Source organism: Hylobates moloch, unplaced genomic scaffold (genome assembly GCF_009828535.3).
Source record: "Hylobates moloch isolate HMO894 unplaced genomic scaffold, HMol_V3 SCAFFOLD_6, whole genome shotgun sequence".
Lineage (NCBI taxonomy): Eukaryota > Metazoa > Chordata > Mammalia > Primates > Hylobatidae > Hylobates > Hylobates moloch.
In genome coordinates this window covers 74,161,738-74,189,567 of record NW_026652281.1, presented here as the reverse complement: position 1 = coordinate 74,189,567, position 27,830 = coordinate 74,161,738, and the positions used below count along the sequence as shown (strand labels likewise).

The 27,830-nt window shown below is 42.6% G+C and overlaps 3 protein-coding genes and 2 non-coding genes across 6 annotated transcripts in view; 1 reads left to right on the top strand and 4 right to left on the bottom strand.

Annotated features, from left to right (window-relative positions):
• Positions 1-988, bottom strand: part of OTOA (otoancorin) — a 105,597-nt gene extending 104,609 nt beyond the window's left edge. The window contains exon 1 of the mRNA XM_032155922.1: positions 721-988. The gene's annotated coding sequence lies outside the window, so the exon portion shown is untranslated. The remainder of the gene's footprint in view (positions 1-720) is intronic.
• A 6,452-nt stretch (positions 989-7,440) lies between these two features.
• The window catches only part of METTL9 (methyltransferase 9, His-X-His N1(pi)-histidine), a 58,685-nt gene continuing 38,295 nt past the window's right edge, over positions 7,441-27,830 (bottom strand). Inside the window, exon 5 of one of the 2 annotated variants that reach the window (XM_032157104.2) lies at positions 7,441-9,662. In XM_032157104.2, the coding sequence (XP_032012995.1) occupies positions 9,457-9,662 (206 nt within the window). In that variant the 3' untranslated portion in view covers positions 7,441-9,456. The remainder of the gene's footprint in view (positions 9,663-27,830) is intronic. The other variant, XM_032157105.2, reaches the window with a different exon arrangement.
• On the top strand, positions 11,306-25,266 carry IGSF6 (immunoglobulin superfamily member 6). Its single transcript, XM_032157107.2, has 6 exons — positions 11,306-12,319; positions 17,276-17,635; positions 20,395-20,501; positions 21,195-21,245; positions 21,640-21,720; positions 23,199-25,266. Exons 1-6 carry the CDS (start codon positions 12,253-12,255, stop codon positions 23,256-23,258), a joined length of 726 nt encoding a protein of 241 aa, XP_032012998.1. The 5' UTR covers positions 11,306-12,252; the 3' UTR covers positions 23,259-25,266.
• On the bottom strand, positions 22,394-22,500 carry LOC116471994 (U6 spliceosomal RNA). Its single transcript, XR_004248922.1, has one exon. It is a non-coding gene; the product is annotated as a U6 spliceosomal RNA (small nuclear RNA).
• On the bottom strand, positions 22,630-22,736 carry LOC116471988 (U6 spliceosomal RNA). Its single transcript, XR_004248917.1, has one exon. It is a non-coding gene; the product is annotated as a U6 spliceosomal RNA (small nuclear RNA).

Below are 27,830 nucleotides of genomic sequence, written 5' to 3'. Positions count from 1 at the left end.
GTCACCCAGGATGGAGGGCAATGGCCTGATCTCGTCTCACTGCAACCTCCGCCTCCCGGATTCATGCGATTCTCCTGCCTCAGCCTCCGGAGTAGCTGGGATTACAGGCGCCTGCCACCGCACCTGGCTAATATTTGTATTTTTAGTAGAGATGGAGTTTCACCACGTTGGCCAGGCTGGTCTGGAACTCCTGGCCTCAAGTGATTCGCCTGCCTCGGCCTCCCAAACTGCTGGGATTACAGGTGTGAGCCCTGGCCTTCACCTGCATTTTTCCATTTCTTCCTCACAACTGCTATGAGGTAGGCATTACTCTATATATAAAATACATAAAGAACTAAGCCCAGCACTGGCACATATAAGAATGCAATGAATCGTAGCTATTATTATTACGAATGCTATTGTTTTTACTGCTGCTATATTATTATAACAAATAATAATTGTGATAGTTATTGCAATAGTTGTCATCGCTGTTATTATATTACTAAGTAGTTTTGGATCCCTTTTCTCGAAGTTTCATCATCCCCCCCAAGTGCCCTCCAATCCCAGGAGCCCTTAAAGCCGCTGCACCCACACTTTGCCCACCCTCTTTCTCTCGGTCTGTCCCCCACACCATCCATCACCTGCACGCCTTCCCTAGGGAGGCCCAGCGGTGGGCGCCCACCCGCTCCCCCAGCGCTTTGCCCCGTAGGTCCTCCGCCCAGGCCCCCGCGCGCGCCTCACCTGCGGAGCCCGGCTCGGCCGCACTGAGTCCCACGGGCGGGCGGGTGGCGCAGGGCGGGGCCGCGGGGCTCACGCGGGGCGCGGGCAGGCAGGGGAGCAGAGGGGCGGCGCTAGCCGGCAGCTCTGCGACCTCCTCCCTGCAGCGGCCCAGGTGGGAACTCAGCCAGGGCAGCAGCTGGGGTCACAGTCCCCGCCTGGGGCTTCCTATCTGGACCCGAAGCGTGCAAGACGCACAAATGCCTGCTCCCCAGCCACCCTTGGGGGCGGCAGCGAGGAAGCGAGGATGGGGAGCGCTAGAGAGCTATCCACCAATCGCTACATGGGAACTTTATTTAGATCTGAATTCAAACCGTTAAAAGAAGTTATAGGACGGGCATGGTGGCTCACGCCTGTAATCCCAGCACTTTTGGGAAGCCAAGGCGGGCGGATCACTTGAGGCCAGGAGTTCGAGACTAGCCTAGCCAACAGGGCGAAACCTCGGCTCTACTAAAAATACAAAGATTAGTCAGGCGCGGTGGCGGGCGCCTGTAATCCCAACTACTTGGGAGGCTGAGGCAGGAGAATCGCTTGAACCCGGGAGGGGGAGGTTGCAGTGAGCCGAGATCGTGCCATTGCACTCCAGCCTGTCTCAAAAAAAAAAAAAAAAAAAATATATATATATATATATAAAATAAGAAAATTGGAGCAATGTGGTCTCTGGGTATTTAATGACTGGGTTTCTTTCTTTTGTTTCTTTTTCTCGCTCTGTCCCCCAGGCTGGAATGCAATGGCGTGATCTCAGCTCACTGGAACCTCCGCCCCCGGGTTCAAGCGATTCTCCTGCTTCAGCCTCCCAAGTAACGAGGATTACAAGCGCCCACGACCACGCCCCGCTAATTTTTTGTATTTTTAGCAGAGGCTGGGTTTCTCCATGTTGGCTAGGCTGGTCTCAAACTCCTGACCTCAGGTGATCTGCCGGCCTCAGCCTCCCAAAGTGCTGGGATTACAGGCGTGAGCCATCGCACCCAGCCGGGTTTCTTAATGAATAATTGTAATGTGGCTATCTTTTCAGAGTGATTATCTTTTACAGTTATATATTTACAAAACTGAAATGATACATCTGGGATATCCTCGGCAATAGTGGAACCAAGGAGTCGTGGGAGTAGGGATGAAACAAGGTGGGCCACGTGTTGATAATTGCTGAGACTGGTTGGGGAGGATTCATTATTACCTTTCTTTCTTATGTACTTGGAATTTTCCATAATAAAAATAATTAATAGTATGACCTATAATAGATGTATACATACATGGAGTGGTAGAAAAAAATTCATCCTAAATGTCCACCAATAAGGAAATGTTTAAATAAATGGATACACAAACGCTGTGGATTACACAGTCATTAAAATTGTTCTTAACAAAGACCACATAATTAGCACAAGGAAATAATTTTATATCCAAAACAAAAAAGCCAATGTTAAGAAATACATGTATTTGAACTTCTATTAAAACTAGAAGCTAGGGGCTGGGCGCGGAGCCTCACACCTGTAATCCCAGCACTTTGGGAGGCCAAGGCAGGCTGATCACTTGAGGTCAAGAGTTTGAGACCAGTCTGGCCAACATGGTGAAACCTCGTCTCTACTAAAAGTACAAAAATTAGCCAGGCATGGTGTGGGCGCCTGTAATCCCCGTTACTTGGAAGGCTGAGGGAGGAGAATTGCATGAGCTGGGGAGGCGGCGGTTGTCGTGATCTGAGATGGCACCACTGCCCTCCCACCTGGACAACAGAGCAAGACTCCATCTCAAAAACAAAACAAAACAAAACAAAAAACTAGAAGGCAAGGCCAGGTGGGGTGGCTCAGACCTGTAATTCCAACACTTTGGGAGGCTGAGGTGGGTGAATCACTTGAGGTCAAGAGTTCGAGACCAGCCTGGCCAACACGGCAAAACCCCATCTCTACTAAAAATACAAAAACGAGCTTGCATGGTGGCGCATGCCCTGTAATCCCAGCTACTCAGAAGGCTGAGGCAGGAGAACTTGAACCCAAGGGGCAGAGGTTGCAGTGAGCCGAGATCATGCCACTGCACTCCAGCCTGGGCAACAGAGTGAGACTCTGCCTCAAAAAAATAAAATAAAAAAAAATCTGGAAGGCAATGCATTAAAATATTAGCTTTGCATGATAGGATTATGCATAACTATTTTGCATCTTTCCTAATGAAAATATAATTGTGGACTCAAGAGGTTTCCTTGCAATCCTTCACATTTAATGAAACACGTCTAATACCCATAATATTTCAAAGTAATTATTGAAATGCCCAATGCTAACATTAGTTTGTCAGTGGCACAATTAAAACATTATCTTCAGAAATGACCAACTGTAGCATTCTGCCGCCCCTGATAGTAAGTTATATAATGCTAATGTCCAGCATCCTCAAAAACATCCTTTTTTCCCCAGGGTCTTTGTTTAATCCTTTAAATAAAAAGCTTAACCTCGGCCGGGCGCGGTGGCTCACGCCGTTAATCCCAGCACTTTGGGAGGCTGAGACGGGCAGATCACGAGGTCAGGAGATCTAGACCATCCTGGCTAATATGGTGAAACCCTGTCTCTACTAAAAATACAAAAAATTAGCCAGGCATGGTGACGGGCGCCTGTAGTCCCAGCTACTCAGGAGGCTGAGGCAGGAGAACGGTATGAACCTGAGAGAAAGAGCTTGCAGTGAGCTAAGATCATGCCACTGTACTCCAGCCTGGGTGACAGAGCGAGACTCTTTCTCAAAAAAAAAAGCTTAACCTCAAGCTTTAAATGACAGGAAATGGCTTCCATCCTTTGTCAATTTTTGATTTAGAATATAGGTGTCTAGGAGTTTCACATGACTTGTCTCAGAAAAATAAAAGGACCTTTTCATTTTTACATATTTTAATGTTTAAACATTTATAAATGTGTGTATATATACATGCACAGAAAAAAAAGTCTGGAGGGCATAAACCAAATTGTCAGTAGTGGTTCTCTCAAGGTTATGGGGTAAATAAAGTTAATTTTCATTTTATACTTTTTCTGCGATTAACGTTGATATGGTTTGGCTTTGCGTCCCCACCCAAATCTCGTGTGGAATTGTAATCCCCAGTGCTGGAGGAGGGGCCTGGTGGGAGGTGATTGGATTATGGGGCTGACTTCCCCCTCAATACTGCTTTCGTGATAGTGAGTGAGTGCTCGGTTGTTTAAGTGTGTGGTACCTTCTCCTTGGTTCTCTTAGTCCTGCTTCCACCACGTAAGACATGCTGGCTTCCCCTTCACTTTCCACCATGATTATGAGTTTCCTGAGGCCTCCCTAGAAGCAGAAGCCTACACACCCTGCAGAACCATGAGCCAATTAAACCTCTTTTCTTTATAAATTACCCAGTCTCAAGTATATCTTTATAGCAGTGTGAGAAAGGACTAATACAAACGTGTTACTTATAATGGAAAAACCAGTACGGCTTTATGATCAGTCATGGCCACCCTATAAATAATAAAAACAAGATGGAGGCTGGGCAAGGTGGCTCACACCTATAATCCCAGCACTTTGGGAGGCCAAGGTGGGTGGATCACCTGAGGTCAGGAGTCTGAGATAAGCCTGACCAACATGGCAAAACCCCACCTCTACTAAAAATACAAAAATTAGCGGGGCATGGTGGCACATGCCTGTAATCCCAGCTACTTGGGAGGTTGAGGCAGGAGAATTACTTGAACCCGGGAGGTGGAGGTTGCAGTGAGCCAAGATTGCGCCACTGCACTCCAGCCTGGGCGACGGAGGAAGGCTCCATCTCAAAAAAAAAAAAAAAAAAGAATTGCCAATGTATTCACTTGAACTTTGGCATTTGGAAAAGTGTTGAGAGTTCACAGTTGTTTAAAACCAACGTTCTGTGTTGACTCCTAAACAGGATATAAGAAAATAGCATTTGGGCATTCTATCTGTTCTTATTTTCCAGAACTTAAGAAGTACAGGTATATAAGACATCCCAATTTACATGGTCATTTACTTGAGAGAAAAAATACTGACTTTTCATTTTACATGTATCGAAAGTAATTTTAAAGTGACTTTCTAACAAAAGCATATTATTTAATTCATGTGAACACAGCATACTGACCCAAATCCAGAGGGAATTCTTAAGTTCAGTTATGTAATAATATTCTCCCGGTTCTCCAAAAGTATAAAATTTCATAGTGAAAAAGAAGTATTTTGTTATCACTGAATACTGACTCCAATTCGGTGATACTGATATAGATAGCAAGCTACAAAGCACAATTTACTAGTAAATGAAGCCAAATGCCATACAAGTTGTATTATAAAAACAAATGATAAACTAGTCATTAGGGAAATGCAAATCAAAACCACAAGCTACCACCTTACACCGATTAGGATGGCTACTACTAAAAAAAACAAAATAGGCTGGACATGGTGGCTCACACCTGTAATCCCAGCACTTTAGGAGGTCAAGTCAGGCAGATCACCTGAGGTCAGGAGTTCAAGACCAGCCTGGCCAACATGGCGAAACCCCAAAACCCCATCTCTACTAAAAATATAAAAATTAGCCAAGTGTAGTGGTAGGTGCCTGTAATCCCAGCTACTCAGGAGGCTGAGGCAGGAGAATCACTTGAACCCAAGAGATGGAGGTTGCAGTGAGCCGAGATCATGCCCTGCACTCCAGCCTGGGTGACAGAGCAAGACTCCATCTCAAAACAAAACAAGATAATGTTGGTGAAGATGTGGAGGCATTGGAACAGTTGTGAACTATTGGCAAAAATGTTAAATGGTGCAGAAAACATCATTGTGGTTCCTCAAATAATTAAAAATAGAATTACCACATGATCCAGTAATTTCACTTCTGGTTATATACCCAAAAGAATTAAAAGCAGGGTCACAAGATACTTGTACACTCATGTTCACAGCAGGGTTATTCAGAACAGCTAAAAGGTAGTAGCAACCCAAGAGTTCATCAACAGACTAATGGATAAGCAAAATATGGTCTATCCATGCAATAGATTATTCAGCCTTAAAAAGGAAGGAAATTCTGGCCGGGTGCGGTGGCTCACGCCTGTAATCCCAGCACTTTGGGAGGCTGAGGCGAGTAGATCACCTGAGGTCAGGAGTTTGAGACCAGCCTGGCCAACATGGTATAACCCTGTCTCTACTAAAAATACAAAAATTAGCCGGGCATGGTGGCACGCGCCTGTAATCTCAGCTACTCAGGAGGCTGAGGCAGGAGAATGGCTTAAACCCAGCAGGCGGAGGTTGCAGCGAGCAGAGATTGTGCCACTGAACTCCAGCCTGGGGGACAGAAAGAGACTCCGCCTCAAAAAAAAAAGAAGAGGAAGGAAACTCTGACACACTCTACAACATCGGTGAACCCTGAGGGCACTGTGCTAAGTGAAATAAGCCAGTCATGGGCCGGCGAGGTGGCTCACGCCTGTAATCCTGGCACTTTAGGAAGCCAGCATAGGCAGATCACAAGGTCAGGAGTTCGAGACCAAACTGGCCAACATGGCGAAACCCCATCTCTACTAAAAATACAAAAATTAGCCAGGAGTGGTGGTGCACGCCTGTAATCCTAGCTACTCAGGAGGCTAAGGCAGGATTGCTTGAACCCGGGAGGCAAAGGTTGAAGTGAGCTGAGATTGCGTCACTGCACTCCAGCCTGGGCAACAGAGTGAGACTCTGTCTCAGAAAAAAAAAAAAAAGAAGAAGAAGAAATAAGCCGGTCACAAAAAGGCAAATACTGTGTAATTCCAATTATATGGGAGGTGACTGGATCATGGGGCGGATCGTGACTACCTAGTCAAAGCGACAGAAAGAATATTTGCTAGAGGGTGGGGTGGACAGAATAGAGTTCTTGTTTATGAACATAGTTTCAGTTTTGCAAGATAAAGGGAGTGCTAGGCCAGGGGCAGTGGCTCACACCTGCAGTCCCAACACTTTGGGAGGCCAAGGTGGAAGGATCACTTGAGGCCAGCAGTTTAAGACCAGCCTAGGCAACACAGTACTGATTTGTCTCAAGTTACTCATGAGCCCAGTTTTGTGCTCAGTGCACTCCTAGACAGTACAACTCAGTCCAGGCTACCCTGATTCCATGCACTATCTTCCAGCCGGCGGAAGCACTGGATATAAGGTAACTGGGGGGTGCTTAAGCATCTGCACTAACATGGTAGGTCACTTTAGTCACTGGAAGCCCATGATACTATACTGACATTGCTAGAGAAAAAGGATCACGGAACACCTCCATCAGTAACCAAGTAGTGGGAAGCAATTAATGAAAACATCTTGCTTCATTAATACTGTAAATAACATACGCAGTATAGCCTATTAATACTATACTCAGAACCAAGTGAAAACAAAGCTTTGCTCAGAAAGACTTGAAACATCTACACTTTATTTTCCAACTCAACTTTTTTCTGTTAAAAGCCAACCATGTAAAAACTGATGACAGGTCACACTGGATGGCAGAAAATACAGTATTGCTTTTAACTACTCTGTACAAGGGATAAATGACTAAGGGCATTGTACCTCCTTTCCTCCCCTTCTCTGAGATCAGTGGTCTGAGCACTTTAGGAGCTTAAAATGCAGGTGCAGGGAGCTAGGAATCAGAGGTGTGGCTTGCATTTCAACCTTTAAGGTCAATTGGTTAGCTTGCTTTTACCACAAATAAAGCTCTTCTTAATTTCTCTAGTACAGTCTTAACTTGATATGAAGCACTTACACGAGGAATGGTGCAGACAAGGCAGCTTTATTGTACTTTGGGGGAGAAAAACATGATTCCATTTAGGGGGAAAAAAGCCATTGACACTCAGTAAGCAACACTGCCATCTAGTGGAATGGTGACACACCACCAAGAATTTCAAGACCCGATAGGAAATGTGAGTGGATTTGGTTTCAATTTTCACCACAAAACAGCACTTTTAATAAGCTGGTTTTCCGAGAACTTGATTTTTTTGAGAAACTACTTTTATCTTTAAAATGCATAAATGTATGTGTTTTCTCTGTTTTGGGGGGTGGTTAAGAATGAGTTGTATTTTTCTTATTAGACCATAAAATTCTCTACTTCAAAGTTAGAAAACACTTTGGGGCAACCTGCCTCTTTGAACATCCATCACTTCTGCTTGACAGTCTAACAGCAACCCCTGATTTTGACAGACAGTTTATAAAGAAGCAAAACTCAACTGTACAAGAACGACATTAAGTTTTCTCATTTCCTCTTTCTATTTTTACAATCTATGGTGCTAAATATTTGTACTTCACTTATTTGAATTCCTGGAAAAAAATCATTAGAACACACCAATGACAATTTTGCATAAATCACATAACCCAACTCTTATTGTGACTGCACAGTAACAGTGGAAGATATTGGTGTGAGGATGTGGGAATGCAGTTCTTCATGAATAATAAAGTAATTCTTCAGGTTTTAATTTGCCTTTATACCCAGGTGTTGGAGTGAATGTGTTGATCTGATGACTATGAGCATATAAATGAGAATACTTAATGAAACACCTGGATGAAAAAAGAAATAAAGCTGTGAGAATAACATATTGTTAATAACCACAATCTCATATCGACATTTCTGTTATTACTGAGATTTCAGATTCTGGGTAAGTGCTCTGCTCTTTGGAATATCCACGATGGTTATTGATCTTGCTAATGGGTTCCTCTATTGCAGCATTTCTGGGTTTATGGTTGGAGGCACTCACGGATTCCAGAATGCATGAGTGTGACACAGTCTTCATCAAACCATATTCTTGGCAAATAATAAACTCCTTTAAGGATTTCAGGGAAGAGCCAAGCTCTGTGAGAGAGGTATATTAAGTGTAGAGTAAGAAGTTGAATTAAAACATTTTTAGTTGCATTTTGTCAGTAGACAAAACTGAATGTTTCAATTCTGAGAACCTGAGATTGTCCAGAAAAAAACAAAGTTCAGTGTATGGGACATGAGTAATCACAAAGTCAGAACCAGGTTATTTTGCATTTTTCACAGCAGCATTAAGTGGGGGCAGGGGGGTCCCTGAAGTTCTATATCTGAATGAGGCTGGGTTTTTGTTTGTTTTTTACTGCCTCAGTGTTCACTGCAATTTGCAATCATCTCCCCTTCCCCCCAGTCTGAAGCCTTCCTTCCCCGCAATTCAAATTGTCTGCGTCATTCACATAATGCTACTATTTGGGTACTCCTGAAGCCAAACCAATAAAAAATGCTAGGGGAGCCTTATATGAATTCAAACATGATGCCAAAGTCATCTCCAAAAAAGTTTATTAGCATGATTAAAAACATTTTCTTGAATAATAACAGAAAGAATTTCTAAACATGAAAGAATATCAGCGGCTATACCTTAAAACCAGTATTTGGAATGGAATGAACAACTTTATTGCCGGTCTTCAAAAAACAATCCATTGACTGGTTCCATGAAGTCGTGACTATTGCTTTGTCTGGGAATGAGTCCCTACTGCAATTAAGTATAAAAAATATCTTCCATCATAATTGGAGTGTGACCTGCATTGGAAAGTGGCTCTGAGTAAAGAGTTGATAAAAATCCACAGAGTTGGGTTTTTGTCTTTTAAAAACATTCCTTTACACACTACAAAGAAATAATTAGTATTTTGGCTTTTTAAATTCCTACATGATATTTAGAATGGCGGTCCCCAAGGGTCCTCCCTTCACGTAATTGTGAACACAGACCCTCTTCCAAGGGCACATCCCAGAGGGTGCGGACTCTGAAGACTTCGACCTCCACGTGTTTATACTGGTTTGAGAACAAAGACAGCGTCATCCAGAACGTAGTAGTCATTATACATGTCGCCTTCACACAGGTATGGCAGTCTGGTGAAAGCTTCGATAACAAAACCGGCTTTTCTGAAAACTTCAGGCAGACTATTCACTTGTTCTTCCCAGTTCTGTCCCTTGATTTCCAAAATTTCTGATGGTTTCTCCCACTTGCCACCTACTAATACAAATAAGAACATTCAGTTAAATTCTTGAACAAACAAGTGATTTAAAGAGGGAAGCAGGGAAGAGCCATATCTACCAAGGACTTGGTATGTTCCAGGCCTGAGGGCTTCATGAGTTACCTCTTTTGTACTTCCCAGGTACTCTTTGAGACAGGTGGGCAGATAAAGAACAGACTCAGAAGGGCTGAAGAATTTGCCCACGCTTGCAAGGTTAATGAGTGTCAGTACGGAAATGTAAGCCCAGGTTTGTCTGGATCCAAGGCCCACACTGTTATCTTCTCTGACAGTTTCGGGTAGTATCTGCCAATAGACTGACTGCAGGGTGTAACGGTTAATGGGTTTGGAAAACTGGTGGAATACTTAAACAGAGAGTAACATGTAATATTTGAAAGACAGTTTTGGACAAATGCAAGAAAATACCACTGGTGTAGTAAACTTATGCAACTTACTACCTAGAGAGATTTATTAGGCTGAAAATAAAAACAGGCTCATGAAGGATTTTAATTTAGAAAAACAGATCATTGGGGAGTTTTTCAAGGGAAGTTGACTCATTCTTTGCCTTTTCAGAACAATTTTATAAACATTAAGCTCCAGGACCAGAGAGAGGTGGAACAATAGGATGGATACACCGTCCGGCATTTCCTGGATTAGAGATGAAGCCTCTATCAGTCATTTCCAAACTATGAGCAGGAGATGCCTGGGGGACAAGGGGACTAGGGAAGGTCCTCAAATTCACATACAAACCTGGCACTGACTACAGACAAACACACAGAGATGACAGTATATTTAACTTTGGGGGTACTTTTTAAGTGCTATGGTGATACAAAAACTACATACATCTGTTGAAGTGTTAAAACCAGATTGAGGCCGGGCGTGGTGGCTCACGCCTGTAATCCCAGCACTTTGGGAGGCCAAGGCGGGCGGATCACAAGGTCAGGAGATCAAGACCATCCTGACTAACACAGTGAAACCCCATCTCTACTAAAAAAAAATACAAAAAAATTAGCTGGGCATGGCAACATGCACCTGTAGTCCCAACTACTTGGGAGGCTGAGGCAGAAGAATGGTGTGAACCCAGGAGGCGGAGCTTGCAGTGAGCCAAGATCACACCACTGCACTCCAGCCTGGGTGACAGAGCGAGACTGTCTCAAAAAAAAAAAGATTGAGAATAACTTTCTGTTAATGAGAAAATATATCATGAGCAGATGCCAAGGGCACAGACATCATATCATGGTGGGGAGATTTTTCATAATTTTCAGTGGTGCAGATGATACTCTTCCCATGTCTGGGGAATTGCCTGTCCAGAGTCTGGGAGAGAGGCAAGGCCTGGGAGCCGCTTTCCTGGTCTGCCGTGCAGCTGAGGCACTGGCACGCAGCCTGAGCCAGGCACACTTGCCCATGCCCTGGAATGGAGAGCCAGTGACCCAGAGTAGTGGGGATGTGAGCTTCTCCTTCTCTGGGGGTGGAGCAATGGCAGTGAGACCAAGGGGCTGGGGCAGTGGTTGAGGGATGCTGACAACAGGGCTGATGGCACCTAGTGTTTGGCAGTGGCAGCAGCATCCTCTTCAGACCTGTTTACAGTGTGATTTGAGGCATTCTTCCCGGCTGTGGACCCCACACAAGATTCACTAGCCCTCCCAGTGACTCTAGTACCTTCAAATGCTTGCATAAATTTCCTTTTAAGTCAGCCTGGGTCTGTTTCTGCTGCTTTACAAAGAAGACCCTTACTGAATCACCACTAAGTGCTGGGGGAGAGGACACAGAGGACAGAGGGCTCACATATTTGTTTCTCAACACATTAAAAGGGGGTCTTTGGGCCAGGCACAGTGGCTCACACCTGTAATCCTAACACTTTGGGAGGCCAAGGCAGGGGGATCGCTTGAGGCCAGGACTAGCCTAGACAACATAGAATCTACAAAAAAAATAAAAAATTAGCCAGGGGTGGTGGTGCATGCCTGTAGTCCCAGCTACTCAGGAAGCTGAGGCTGCAATGAGCTGCAATCTTGCCATTGCACTCCAGCCTGGGTGATAGAGACCCTGTCAAAAAAGGGGGGAAGGCAGGTGTCTTTGGATTCAAAACTGGAGTACAAAAAGTTAATAACAGACAATGTATTTATTCGCTGCACTAGAATGTGTTGTTTACTAACTTTTCTCGTCTCTACACAAAGCCACTTCTCCTTCTGCTGTTTCTTTGTTCCCAGCAGCTACTGGCCCAGAGTGGTACCCATAGCAGGTACCCTGGACAGTGACTGAACTGTTCTGAAAAATCCAAGTACACATTATCTGTCAAACAATACTCCTTCTTCCTGGGAATATGCGCTAGGTGTAAATCAAAATCTCACCCAAAAACATCTAACACCTATGAGGACTGTAAAATCCATGAAAAAAAATGATACACAAATTTCTAAATGTGCTCCAGGCCAAAATCTCAACGTTAAATGGTGAAGCCATCCTTGCACAATTTCAAAAAGTTCCTGATTATGGTTCCTTCATAAGAGGTTCCTCTCTTCAGCCCTTCCCTTCTGAAAAAAGAAAGCCAACTTTCCTTTCAAATACACACCCTAACCCGCCCAGGCATACACAGAAATGGGGACCGTGAGCAGAAGCAACATCGCTCGCCATCTGCAAACCAATCTCATTCTATATTGTGTCGGTAAGGTTCTTTTACTTCTCCTCCTTCATTTTATTTAAATCAGTTGCTATTTTTCACCTAATGCATTTATATTTTAAGCTCCTTCACATTAATTTTTAAATGTATAACATTATGGAAACTGCCTAAGAGGATAAGTTTCCTTTTTCCCCTGAGAAATAGATAATAAAAAAAAGCTGAGAAAAAGTTTCATATTAATGTTGAAAAGTCTCTTTGCTATTATGGTAATTGGAGACAATCTGACCAAAGGGTTGAAAATATTCTTAAAATCGTAGGTATAAGTCATCAGCAATTTAATTATCATACAAACTTGATCTGCACATAGAAAGCAATAAACAATTATTTGCTGAATATTTTCAAAGAACAATTTATATAAAAGTACTTTTCATTTAAGAAAAAAAAAACTGCCATGACTCCTCCTATAGAGAATAGCCATCCCATAATATAGCTATTTTTAAAATTCTGCCTACCCCTGTTTTTTTATCTACGAAAGTATTTCCAGTGCATCTAATAATCTCAGATTTGCCCACACAATTTGGATTATAAGGCAGGGAAGGGGGAAAAGTTCTTAATTTTTTCTCATCTGTGAAGAAATACATCAAAATGTTAATGGGAGTTATTTCAGGCAAAAGGACTATGGGTGACTTTTTGCTTCTACTTTTAATAATCTGTTTTTTGCTAATAAGTATATATTACTTTCATAGACTATTTTAATTAGCATTATTTTAAAGAAGAATTCTTGTCTTTTAGAGATATATTCTGAAATATATGCAGATAAAATGGCTGGGATTTGCTCTAAAATAATATGGGAGTGAGGGAGTAGGTGGGGGGAGAAAAGAAACAAGATTGGGTTGAAGCCATGTGATGGCAGGGTGTTGACTGTACTACTTTGCTACTTTGATATGTTAGAAATTTGAAATCTAATATAATAAACAAAGCTTTGGGCTGGGCGTGTGGTTCACGCCTGTAATCCCAGCACTTTGGGGGCCAAGGTGAGAGGATCGCTTGAGCCCAGGAGTTCAAGACCAGCATGAACAACATAATGAGACTCCCATTTCTACACAATAAAAAAAATAGCTGGGCGTGATGGCATGCACCTACAGTCCCACCTACTTGGGAGGCTGAGGCAGGAGGATCACTTGAGCCCAGGACTTTGAGGCTACAGGGAGCTGTGATTGTGCCACTGCACTCCAGCCTGGGCAGCGGAGCAAGACATTTACTTACTTCTTACTTACTAGAGAGACAGCTTTGTTTAAATGTCAAGAATTAGTTCTCTACTTACTTTCAATATGGCTTTTTTGTTTGTTTGTTTGTTTGAGATGGAGTCTCGCTCTATCACCCAGGCTGGAGTGCAGTGGTGAGATCTCAGCTCACGGCAAGCTCCACCTCCTGGGTTCACGCCATTCTCCTGCCTCAGCCTCCCGAGTAGCTGGGACTACAGGCGCCCGCCACCACACCCGGCTAATTTTTTGTGTTTTTAGTAGAGACAGGGTTTCACCGTGTTAGCCAGGATGGTCTTGATCTCCTCACCTCGTGATCCCCCACCTCAGCCTCCCAAAGTGCTGGGATTACAGGCATGAGCCACCATGCCCAGCCTCAATATGGTTTTTTAAAATAATAATAATAATCTTTCTCTTCCCTCCACGGAGGAAATAAATCTTCAACCTTTTCATTGGATACTGTGTTTAAAAAACAATTCCTAGAATATGAGGATTCTTAAAAGAAATCGTTCACAGAAGCAGGCTGTGGTGTGACACATCCAAACTTCTCTTTTTTGTTAATAGGTTGCCCAACTGGTTGGGGGAGGGAACCACAGTTTCATCACAAGTCCCTGCTCACATAGGAAATCATTACAATTGGTTTTCTCCCACACATAGACTAATTGGGAAGAAGGTGGAAATAAGTAGAGATATGAAATTCCAAAGTTACAAATACCTGTTTTTATCCTATACTACTAGATTTTAAAGAAAAGTGTTAAAAGTCAGGTACCCCCACCACCCCAACCTTTTTTTTTTTTTTTTTTGAGACAAGAGTCTCACTCTGTCACCCAGGCTGGAGTGGAATGGCACAATCTCAGCTCACTGCAACCTCCGCCTCCCACGTTCAAGCAATTCTCCTGCTTCAGACTCCCAAGTAGCTGGGATTACAGGTGTCCACCACCACACTTGGCTAATTTTTTGTATTTTTAGTAAAGACAGGGTTTTACCATGTTGGCCAGGCTAGTCTGGAACTCCTGACCTCAGGTGATCTGCCTGCCTCAGCATCCCAAAGTGCTGGGATTACAGGCGTGAGCAACCATGCCCAGCCTCTATTCCTTTTATAGAGACAGGGACTCACAATGTTGCCCAGGCTGGAGTGCAGTGGTGCCATCACAGCTCACTGCAGCCTGGAATTCCTGGGCTCAATCAGCCTCCAGTCTCAGCCTCCTGAGTAGCTGTGACTAATGGCCACACCACCTTGCCTAGCTCTTTGGCTTCCCTTTTAAAACACTACCCGATTTGGAAGGCTAAGGTGAGTGGATTGCTTGAGCCCAGGAGTTTAAGACCAGGCTGGCCAACATCGCAAAACCTTGTCTCTACTAAAAATAAAAAAATTAGCCAGGCGTGGTGGTGCACACCTGTAGTCTCAGCTATTCCAGAGGCTGTGGTGAGAGGATTGCTTGAGCCCAGAAGACAAAGGCTACAGTAAGCCGAGATCACACCACTGCATTCCAGTTTGAGTGACACAGTGGGACCCTATCTCAAAAATAAAAATGTGTAAATAATGGAATCATCCACTTTTTAAAAATAATTTTACAAATAAAAATAAAAACATTATCTGAAAGATGACTTGAGACTGAGACAGTGCTTAACCTTGCTAAGTTTTGGCAGACCCAATTCCACTTTAAATTTCCACTCAGTATATACTATAAAATGTTTCACTGTACTTGTAAAGTGCTTGAGTCTGGGCAGGAGACATGAGGTTGTATTTCTCAGACTTGAGAGGGAATCCAATCCCCTTGGCTGGAGACGGAGCTAAGCTGGGCCTCCCGCAGACATGAAGCTCTGAAAAGCTTGCAGGCCTCCTCCAGGTGACTGCACCCTCTTGTCTAGTTTGCATTTATCAGGTCACCACAGAGCTCCCAGCTCATCTCACGTTGCACAAATGCTAAAATATAACATGGTGAGAAGAAAGCCAGGCGCAGTGGCTCACATCTGTAATCCCAGCACTTTGGAAGGCTGAGGCAAGCGGGTCGCTTGAGTTTAGGGGTGCAAGACCAGCCTGGGCAACAAGGCGAGACCCCGTCTCTACTAAAAATACAAAAATTAGTTGGGCACAGTGCTGCAGGCCTGTAGTCCCAGCTACTTTTGAGAAGCTAAGGCAGGATGATGGCTTGAACCTGGGAGGTCAGGGTTGCAGTGAGCCGTGATTGCGCCATTGCACTCCAGCCTGGGAGACAGAGACTCTGTCCAAAAACAGTAATAAAAACGAAAACAAAAACAAAAAAACATGGTGAGAAGAGGCTCGCATCACAAACGCCATGATTCTAACTTTAATTCCTCTGCTGTTATGAATGGGGATCCATAAGAGAAATGCTAAGAGAAAAAAGCCCCTGTCTGAAAATTAAGCATCAGACCACTTGGATGACTTTTCAATTTCATTTACAGTAGCAAAGGACAAACTCACACAAATAGGACCATTTAGGAATATATGACCAGGCGGAAGTCAGACCAAAAACTTGACAAATTCCAATTTGTCTCAACCAATACTATTTTACCTATGGCCTCCTCTGCCGCGAGAAGGGTTTAGGGCGGGTCTTTCCATTTGTGCACTCCAGTGGCTTTCCAGCTTCACATGCCTGGGATATAAAGGCCAAGGTGGGGGACTCAATCCTCATAACTTGGAAGAGCACCACATGGTGGACAGTGCACTGGAGTGGGTGACTAATCCCAACTCTGTGAAAACCTCGTGGATAGACGTCCACAACCATCTCGCCAACAGCTATCTGGTACTGTGGGAACAGTAGCAGTGGCAGCTGCAGCAGCAATCGCTCCCTTGTATTTAATACTTACTATAGCTTAGGCAGGTAAACACTTCCTAGGCATCATCTTGAAAGTCACACTAACTGCATGAGGTCAACAATACTATCCCCATTTTCTAATGAGGAAACTGAGATACTGAGATTATAATGCTGGGAACAGGCAGAGCTAGGATCTGAACTCAAGTCTGTGTTCTTTATCACAATATTGTTAATTAAATAAGATAAATGATACAAGGGCCTACAAAGCAGCACACACGCCAGGAAGAAACCAAATCTGCTTAGCTATGGCCTAGCGAGCTCATTTGGTCCCTGCTCAGTAATCAAAGACATGGTAGGCTAAGCCAGGGCTGCATTTCCACAGGTGTACATCTTGCCTTTTATCATGTTTCCCAAAGGGACACCAGGCTCACAAAGGAACAATTGTGAATGGCCATGAATTCCTGGCGATCTCAACTCCCACAAAGCACAAACATCGCTGCTGCTCATAGGCTCCATCAGCGGCAGCAGCGTTCGTCTGGGGACACAGGTAGCCACACTGAACACAGCACTCTAGGGAGGCCAGGGTGCGGACAGAAAGCAGGCGGGAGATTAAGTGACTGGATCGAAGGAAAGCTTGTAAGGAGCAAGAATCACAGATGGACCCCAAACTTCTGACTCCAATACAGTGCCACCTCTGTGCAGGACTCTGTTCCCCTGAAGCCTCTCCAGGGCTGGCCTTCAGTGAACAGACGTCATGTGACCCAGCAGGTCAAGATCAGAAAACAGGAGGAGTTGGGACAAGTGAGGACCACTGGTGTTTTAGTCTTATTTATATTGGGATTAAGGTAAGAAAATAACAGAATGGCTGGGTTTCCTACCTCAAAAATATAAGCAAAATAAAAACACAGACAAAGTGAGGCGACAGGCACATTAACCCACTCATCTCCTTCCTCCCGCAGGTGCTGTGGGCGCCTGTACTGTCTCTGTCACACAACCGTGGTACCTAGAAGTGGACTACACTCATGAGGCTGTCACCATAAAGTGTACCTTCTCTGCAACTGGATGCCCTTCTGAGCAACCAACACGCCTGTGGTTTCGCTACGGCGCTCACCAGCCTGAGAACCTATGCTTGGACGGGTGCAAAAGTGAGACAGACAAGTTCACAGTGAGGGAGGCCCTCAAAGAAAACCAAGTTTCCCTCACTGTAAACAGAGTGACTTCAAATGACAGTGCAATTTACATCTGTGGAATAGCATTCCCCAGTGTGCCGGAAGCGAGAGCTAAACAGACGGGAGGAGGGACCACACTGGTGGTAAGAGGTCAGTCAGCGAGGCTTTATTTCAGTGCGTCATTGCATCTTGTTCAGGCCTGTAAAATCATTACCTCACTCACATGTAGAAATCAGGAGATAAATTTGCTAAGTTAATACCCTAGCCAGTGAAGGGTGTGATCTGAACACAAGTCACCATGAGGTTTGGACTAAAGAACTACTCCAACTGGCTGGGCGTGGTGGCTCACACCTGTAATCCCAGCACTTTGGGAGGCTGAGGTGGACGAATCACTTGAGGTCAGGAGTTCAACACCAGCCTGGCCAACATGGTGAAACCCCATCTCTACTCAAAATACAAAAATTAGCCGAGCATGGTGGCATGCACCTGTAGTCCCAGCTACTTGGGAGGTTGAGGCAGGAGAATCGCTTGTAACCCAGGAGGCGAAGGTTTTAGTGAGCCGAGATCGCACTACTGCACTCCAGCCTGGGCAACAGAGCAAGACTCCGTCTCAGAAAAACAAAACAAAAGAACTACTCCAATCCATCTCGAACATCCACTAACACAAAGTCAGTGATTTGCTGGGTGCTCTATGCTCCCTCCATAGTGGCATTTAACCAACCATGTTCATCCCTTTTGTATATTACAGTGATTTAGTGTAAAGTACCATGTCCAAAGGGAACCTTGTGGTGAGTAACTATCAACTTTCTCAGGAACTAGTCTGGTAATGCACCACCTAGAACAAAGCACTAGAGAAGTGTAAAAGATCAATAAATTGGACCCAGAGAAACTATGCAACATGGAGAATAAGCACAGATTTGGAGAGAAGCTACTCAGAGATCCCTGACCCTTCCCATTCTGCCTGGACATCAGTGAACAGAAAGTGATGACTCTCACTTCCTGAGATTTGATAAAACCCATGACAATTCCTCACCCGAGCGAGGACATCAAACATAGCTAAATCCTATCAGTAATTTCACCAAGTCATTCCCTTGAGTAGACTGAGATTAAGAAATTTCCGAGAAAAAAAAAAAGGGAATTTCAGAGAAAAAGCTTTACATTATTCTGAAGGAAAAAAGAGAACAGCAGCAACTTCTCATCCTGTTGGGGTCTCTTCCCTTAGGAAGGACCCTGGTATGATGAGCACTGAGATTGTTAAAACATGAACTCAAAATCAACCAGCCCTTCGATTTCAAAATAGGACTCTGAGGGAGGGAGATCATCCAGTATTATAACCCGTGCTTTTAAACTACTAGGGTTCTAATGGGCTTTTGATATTCAAACGTCATTTAACCTTAGTTTATTCTCATCTGTCAGCTAAATTATAAATAAGTTAAGGCACTTAAAGCATTTTTAGTAGTGCCTGGCATATAGCAAATAACAAATGTTAGCTACTGATATGAAAACACACACAGCTTTAGAGATTTGTATGTCCCACTGCATTAGCCTTCTAAAAACATGTTAGTCAAAAGGAAAATGGCTTGTAAAAGGATGAAGGTCTCAAAACTGCAAGGCTTATATAAAGTGAAGTGAAAGTGAAAGGCAGAATTGAAAGTGTTAAGGCAGATATGGCAACTTCCTGTCTCTTCTACAGAACTCCTATTTTCACACGGAAGCTTTTTTATTTAAGTTGTATAGATGTGGTTAATTTGTTAGTTTCACAAATAAAAATGTATGCTGCATAAACTGCATTCACAGGATAAGCATCTATGGGATTTTTCTCTTTTTTTTTTTTTTTTTTTTTTAAGACAAGAGTCTTGCTCTGTCGCCCGGGCTGGACTGCAGTGGCGTGATCTCAGCTCACTGCAACCAACCTCCACCTTCTGGGTTCAAGCAATTCTCCTGCCTCAACCTCCTGAGTAGCTGAGATTACAGGCATGCGCCACCACGCCCAGCTAATTTTTGTATTTTTAGTAGAGATGTAGAGATGGGTTTCACCATGTTGGCCAGGCTGGTCTCAAACTCCCGACCTCAAGTGATCTGCCCACCTCGGCCTCCCAAAGTGCTGGGATTACAGGCATGAGCCATCACACCCAGTCTCCTCTATGGGATATTTAGTTGGAACGTACAGGCTATTCAGACAGTAAGTACAAATCTAATTGTATTTTGTACTCCAAATAGTCAGGTAATTGAAGACATGGCATGTTACTTAATCCCTACCCAGAGCACAAGACGATCTCTGCAAGGAGAGAGAAATTCCAAACGTGAAAATGGATTCAATAACTATTTCCAGAATTTTATCATACAGAAAGAAGAGCACATTCGGCAAAAGTGCCTGTCTTTCAAGCATGCAGTGAGCACTGCGCTCCTCAATGTATGGCCTTCCCAGGTTCTTTCACAGATGGACTCTCCAGCTATGTGTACTAGTTCCAAGGCTATAAATATCACCCTTAACAAATACATATGAAAATATCTTAACCACATAGGCAGACTCTTGATGACGCTGGCAAACTGTTTCTACCAAAAGAGATTTTAGATGCCCTTGAACAAACTGTCTGGAAATGTTTATCTAACTTCAAATAATCCTTTATCTAAAAAGTGATGCTTAGCAATATGACAAATGGTTGGTTGAATTTTTTTAATGTTTAAAAACGAGTAACATTTTTGGTTTAACATATTTAAAGAACTGATGAACTGGCTTTAACTATCACATACTTGAGTACCTTTTGAGGTCTAGTTTTTATATGAATAGGCAAGCAGAGCAAGTTCACATTTCACCTCTAACATGCAGTGTCAAGGATACTTTATACATGTATTTGAAAGAATAGGCTTTAATAATGAATGTGCTTCTTTCTGTTTTTGTCATTAAGAAATTAAGCTGCTCAGCAAGGAACTGCGGAGCTTCCTGACAGCTCTTGTATCACTGCTCTCTGTCTATGTGACTGGTGTATGCGTGGCCTTCATACTCCTCTCCAAAGTAAGTCAAATCTTCTTGCATGGAATGTCCCTATATCCTTGAATATTATCAAAAGAAAAATAATTTCTATCTCTCCACAAGTTATGGGCCTCAGCCAGAGCTCCCTAATTAATATTTTCCTGTGCATTTGCAGGGAACACCACCTGCAGAAGAGGTCTTTCGAAGAAGGCATCATACATTCTCATCACTGAAATTATTAGCCAGGGGACATAATTTGCAGTGTTTTCTCTTTAAAGCCCAGTAGCATGGGATTAAGAAGAGAGCCATCCACTATGCTATCTTTCTGCTGTAGGGGTGAGGTGTGGGCAGGTGGAGGGCGAGATATTACTGTTATCTACGAAAGCCTTAAGAACAGTCTTTAAGAACAAAAATGGGTTGATGAAGAGACTAAAAGCCGCCTTAAAATCTTCAAAAAGGGCTAAAGTTATTGAAAAAGAATACCTTTTGGCTATGCGTATAAGAAGAGAGATGTATACCATTATGTTAGGATTACTAGAAATCCTACGATCAACATCAGTTTGTTCAATTAGTTTTTAATGGAGTAAAAGCATCTCAAAAATGATGTAAAAATTAACTCTCATTGTATATCACTTAAATATTAAGTTAGTTTAATCTTATTAGGGCATGAGATATCTGCCACCATTGTTATGAGTACATAAAATGTTTCATAGACTTTCCTTCTCTTCTTGGCAGTCAAAATCCAACCCTCTAAGAAACAAAGAAATAAAAGAAGACTCACAAAAGGTACAGACCAACACTTGCAAAATATTTTTTAAATTGTGGCTGATTGTAACTATTTCAAAACTGAAATATTTTTTAGCTTTTAAATATTTAAATGTTAAGTTTAAACAGAATATCAAGGTAACTTTCAACTACAGACACTGTTTCCTATTGTTGAGAAACTCAATGACAAAATAATCTCAAGGGGTAAACTGTGACTTAAATTGGACAGTTCTCAACCATAAATTCTATTTAAAGTTCTCAAATACAAAAGAGTTAACTGTAGGCACAGATGTGTTGGGGGAGGGGTTAGTTTTTGGGACCAGTGGCAATAGAGCAAGAAAAGTTCTGATGATGCGTCGTTATCATCGCTTATATTCCCAAAAGAGAATTTTTTTTTTCTCACTTGTCTTTATAGAAGAAGAGTGCTCGGCGTATTTTTCAGGAAATTGCTCAAGAACTATACCATAAGAGACATGTGGAAACAAATCAGCAATCTGTAAGTGTAAAATGTCAAAAAAAAACATAAATACAGATATAAAGCATGTTTGAAAAAACAAAGCTGCCAAGGAGCTGTCAAGAACCATGTTTTCCTTCAGAAGAGTCTGAAAGAGAACTTTCACAAGAAATGTATTTTTATATAGAACCTGTTTTAATAAATACATAACAAAAGACATCTGATACAATATTAAATCGCCCCAGGCTGGCATCTTAGTGACATGGAAACTTTCAGAAACACATTAGACATGAGCAATGTTTTCAATACAGACAATGATACTTTAAAAGGATGGATTAAAAGCTACTCTGTACAGTATCCTGCATGCAGTGGTAGGCGTTCAGTAGATACTGCAAACATTTGTGGGTCAAATTATGAAAAAAATTACTTGTTACTTATAAGGCAAAAATAAATTCACATTAGAAAAGAGGCAGCTAATGATACTAAAAAACAAGTATTTCTCGGGTGTCTGGAGTTGAACTGAAAAGAATACATGTATATCTATAATACATCCTGAAAGTATTTCTTTAAAGTCTATATAAAACAGGTTCTTCAAACAAAATGTTATCTTAATGCCAATAGAACAGATACTTTGTTTCCATGATGCATGATGAGATAGCTCAAATAAGCTAAAATGTATACAAAATAAGGTTAATTTATTTTTATTTATTTTTTAAAATTTATGGAATGCTTCACAAATTTGCATGTCATCTTTGTGTAGGGGCCATGCCAATCTTCTCTGTATCATTCCAATTTTAGTGTAAGTGCTGCCAAAGCGAGCACAAAATAAGCTGAACTGATAAACTAGTAAAGATATTTTCCTCTTAAACAGCAGCCAAGAGGGCAAATGCATCAGGAGACTGAAATAAGGCGATTTTTTTAAGTCCAACTTTTACTTTGTTTTCTTTTTTAAAAAATATGGAACACTTCACGAACTTGTGTGTCATCCTTGCCCAGGGGCCATGCTGATCTTCTCTATATTGTTCCAATTTTAGTGTATGTGCTGCCAAAGCAAGCGCTAAAAATCTAACTTTCACAAAGGATTTTTGCCAAGGAAAGAATATTGTCTAAGTAGTCGTTTCATCCTCCAGTGTATATATGAATACATAAAGATGACAGGTGGTCTAATTACTAAGATGCCATGCTGAGTAATTATAAATCATTTTTCTTTCTGAGGCTGGGACACGTTTTCAACAACAAGGCCAAGGTATGTGGCCTGAAAGCAGTCTTAGAAGTAAGAATTGTAAAGCTCCCGGCCACGATTTTGACAATAGCATCCAAACAAAAAAAAAAAGTATTTTTCAGTTCCCACATCCTGCTCTAAATACGGTGGGGAAAATGGTAACCTGGCCTTTAAGATTACCGTATGGGCACTTAGGACCCAGAATCCAAGATGGCCCAGTGGTTTGCATGTTCCTTGGCAGTTGGCTTCATTGGTTACATAACATTAAACATGGCTTTCTATTTATTTATTATTGCAGGAGAAAGATAACAACACTTATGAAAACAGAAGAGTACTTTCCAACTATGAAAGACCATAGAAAGGTTTTAATTTGCAATTAAGTCACTGAAAATCCAACTCCAGGAGCTATGGCAGTGTTAATGAACATATATCATCAGGTCTTAAAAAAAAATAAAGGTAAACAGAAAAGACAACTGGCTACAAAGAAGGATGCCAGAATGTAAGGAAACTATAACTAATAGTCATTACCAAAATGTTAAAACCCAACAAAATGCAACTGAAAAATACCTTCCAAATTTGCCAAGAAAAAAAAATTCTATTTTAAACATGTATCCTGAGTTTGTTTCATTCAACATGAGATGTGCGATGACTGCCATCCTGAATATCTGAAACCAAACCATGTGCCTCAGTCTTGAGTGGAAGAATCACCTTTATGGTTTGTGGAAATCATGGCACAATTAAAGTAAGTTGGGAGGGACAACGTGACAAAATTTGAGTTAGAGACATTCATTCTGAAAAGCACCTTAGTAAAGTTATTTCCTCTGATGTTGTAATGGGGCAATGGGGTAATGCACATTTGCCTGCCAGGGTATGCAAAGTAACTTACATCATGCTATCAGCAAAATGAGAATAGAACAGTGGCTAGAGTAAGACCATAAAAGCCAAAATACAGAAAATCCAAAGCTGAAGGTTAAACAGAGGAAACTTCAGAACAAATAAGCCACAACTGACTCTAGATGTCAGTGTTGTGCCAAATAACAGCACCAGGGAAGATGTGGGCAACACATCTACTTTACAAGCACGTTTGTAGTACTGATTTTTCCTTCTCTTCTTTTTTTTTTTTTTTTTTTTTTGAGACAGAGTCTCGTTCTGTCGCCCAGGCTGGAGTGCAGTGGTGCAATCTCGGCTCACTACAACCTCCACCTCCCGGGTTCATGCCATTCTTCTGCCTCAGTTTCCCAAGTAGCTGGGATTACAGGTGCGCACCACCACACCCGGCTAATTTTTTTTTTTTTTTGTATTTTTAGTAGAGACGGAGTTTCGTCATGTTGGCCAGGCTGGTCTCAAACTCGTGACCTCGGATGATCTGCCTGCAATGGCCTCCCAAAGTGCTGGGATTACAGGCGTGAGCCACCACACCCAGTCTATAATACTGATTTTTAACCAATTTAGGAGGGAAATGTCAGATAAGAGGCATGGTACAAGGATATTTATGGAATTCATTACCACTTCACTAAGAAAACATGATATAAATTGTCCTCTGAAAGCTACTTTGGTACAAAAAAATCTAAAGTGCCCATAAGTATGCATTCATTATTAGACACAAATTACAACCTTACAACCTACTATGTTTATTTCATTAAAGTGTCTCTTTTAGGCCGGGTGTGGTGGCTCACGCCTGTAATCCCAGCACTTTGGGAGGCCAAGGCAGGTGAATCACAAGATCAGGAGTTCGAGACCAGCCTGACCAACATGATGAAACCCGTCTCTACTAAAAATACAAAAAAAAATTAGCGGGGTGTGGTGGCACACACCTGTAATCCCAGCTACTTGGGAGGCTGAGGCAGGAGATCGCTTGAACCCGGGAGGCGGAGGTTGCAGTGAGCTGAGATCACGCCACTGCACCCCAGCCTGGGTGACAGAGCAAGACTCTGTCTCAAAATAAATAAATAAATAAATAAATAAATAAATAAATAAATAAATAAATAAAATAAAGTGTTTCTTTTAAACTGGTATTGCCTAAGGTGCATTCTTTATAAAACTTAGAATTGTTAAATATTTTAAGATTCCTTCGAAAGTGTTTTTGCATTGATGGTTTAAATCAGTGATATCAAACTTTCCTGATCATATGTGCCCAGAAAAATGGGCAGGGGAAAGGAGGTGGCATGGAACCTCATTTTTTTGTGTGTATCTGTGTATACACGTGAGTGCACATGTGTATATGTGTGGGGCCACATGTGTTTTGTATACAGTATATGCATGAATATGTACGTTTGTACCTTATACACAAAAACAAATTAAACAATGGCATAAGCAGCAATATAAATAAAAAATGCTAATATTTTCCTGCCATATGCAAAAATAAACTGTCTTGTGTACTCTGCAGTGTGTACTTCCCCACTCTGAGACCACTAGCTCAGGTAAAGTAATAAGCTTCTAAGCCAGACTGCAAAAAAAGGGCAAGCACTAATATCATCGAAATGAACAAAAGTGTTGAATTTGATCATTTACTTTTCATTTCTGGGAGTCATTACATTTTGGTACTGAATTCCAGGACTGAAAATACACTGCTCATTGTCTAACCAGGAGACAAAATCCCTACGATAAACTAGTATTTGACTCACAATATGCCTTTCCCATGTAAGCAAGGACCGTGTTTCAAAGATTGATTTTGAAGCTGAAATATGGAATATACTTTCACAGAGTTCCATTCCTCTAGGTCATATATAAGACTATCTGGTGTATACACAGTATTCATTCATTTATCCATCTATCTCACCAACAGTATTTATTTTCAAACTTCAAAATAAGTTTTATTTGGGAAGAGTTTCTTATTTTGTTAAAGCTACAAGCAAGTTTCTTTCCCAATTACACTTCTAGAGATCTAGCAGTTTCAGAGATTTCAGTGTTCAAAAGTATATTTCAAAATTAACAACAAAACCAAACCCACACCAAAAGGAAATAGCTTTGAGATCAGTTTAGAATGTACAGTCATTGATTTCAGGTGCCAACAATATTTACTGAGTGCTACACTATACAATCAAAGGCCTCTTTGCAAACTATCCGTGGGTCATACTGAACTTGCTCCACTCCCACACGAACCTTACTCACACCTTCATGCTTTTGCACATGCTGTTCCCCTCAGCCTGGTAAAATGCTTCAGACTATAAACACAGCTCACCTCAACATGAAACCTTCCCTAACTCACCCACAGGCTAACACATCTATTCGTCTCTGATTCTTCAGTACTTACTTTAACATATTTCTTACCACAATTTCCTGCCATTATCTGTTTCTATCTATATTGTTTACTATTCTGTGTTTTAAGAGCGAAAGCATGATTCTCATTTATCTTTGTATTTCCACTTGGTACACAGTAGGCCCTCAAATGTCTTTCTATAAATGCAATTGAACAATGTTTCTATAGAAAAATGTTCCTTCAGCATTTAAATTGAGATATGTAGTATACTTCAGTCCCTCACCATGAAGCTTCACCCCTTTCCATATAGACCATTCAACAAACCCCAACAGTATTGTCCTGCTATCTGAGCATCCAGAAAAGGATTAAGCTGTAACTTTTTTTTTTCTTCTTGAGATGGAGTTTTGCTCTTGACGCTCAGGCTGGAGTACAATGGCGTGATCTCGGCTCACTGAAACCTCTGCCTCCAGGGTTCAAGTGATTCTCCTGCTTCAGCCTCCTGAGTAGCTGGGATTACAGGCACCCGCCACCACACCTGGCTAATTTTTGTATTTTTAGTAGAGATGGGGTTTCACTATATTGGCCAGGCTGGTCTCAAACTCCTGACCTCAGGTGATCTGCCCACCTTGGCCTCCCAAAATGCTAGGATTACAGACATAAGCCACCACACCCAGCCTAAGCTGTAACTTTCTGTTTAGAATTGGGTTTCCTATGACAATTAAAAAAGAATTAATACTGAAACAACTTGTTTTACTTAGAGCTGAAAAAACAAATTACCACAGACTGAGTGGCTTATTGAGAGGTGACAATGTGCTAGCAGCCCTCACTCGCTCTCGGCGCCTCCTCGGCCTCGGTGTCTGCTCTGGCCGCACTCAAGGAGCACTTCAGCCCGCTGCTGTGCTGTGGGGACCCCTCTCTGGGGTTGGCCGAGGCCACAGCCAGCTCTCTCTGCTCGCGGGGAGGTGTTGAGTGAGAGGCGCGGGCAGGAGTGGGGGCTGCGCGCGGCACTCGCGGGCCAGCGCAGGTTCAGGTGGGTGTGGGCTCGGCGGGCCCAGCACTCGGCGCCGCTGGCTGTGGCCTGCTGGGCTTGATCGGGGGACGAGCTCCCTCTGGGCTGCCGGAGCGCCCAGGCTAGGTGCCGCCAAGTCCCACAGCCAGTGCCATTGAGAGGTGAAGCTGGCTGGGCTTCTGGGTCGGGTGGGGACCTGGAGAACTTTTCTGTCTAGCTAAAGGTTTGTAAATGCACCAATCAGCACTCTGTGTCTACCTAAAGGTTTGTAAATGCACCAATCAGTGCTCTGTGTCTAGCTAATGGTTTATAAATGCACCAATCAGCGCTGTGTCCAGCTAGCCGGGTAGCGGACTTGGAGAACTTTTGTGTCTAGCTAAAGGATTCTAAACGCACCAATCAGCACTCTGTGCCTAGCTAAAGGTTTGTAAATGCACAAATCAGCACTCTGTCAAAACAGACCAATCAGCTCTCTGCAAAAGGGACCAATCAGCAGGATGTTGGTGGGGCCAGATAAGGGAATAAAAGCAGGCCACCCAAGCCAGCAGCGGCAACCCGCTTGGGTCCCCTTCCATGCTGTGGAAGCTTTGTTCTTTCACTCTTTGCAATAATTCTTGCTGCTGCTCACTCTTTGGGTCCGTGCCACCTTTAAGAGCTGTAACACGCATTGCAGAGGTCTGCAGCTTCACTCCTGAGGCCAGCAAGACCACGAACCCGCCAGA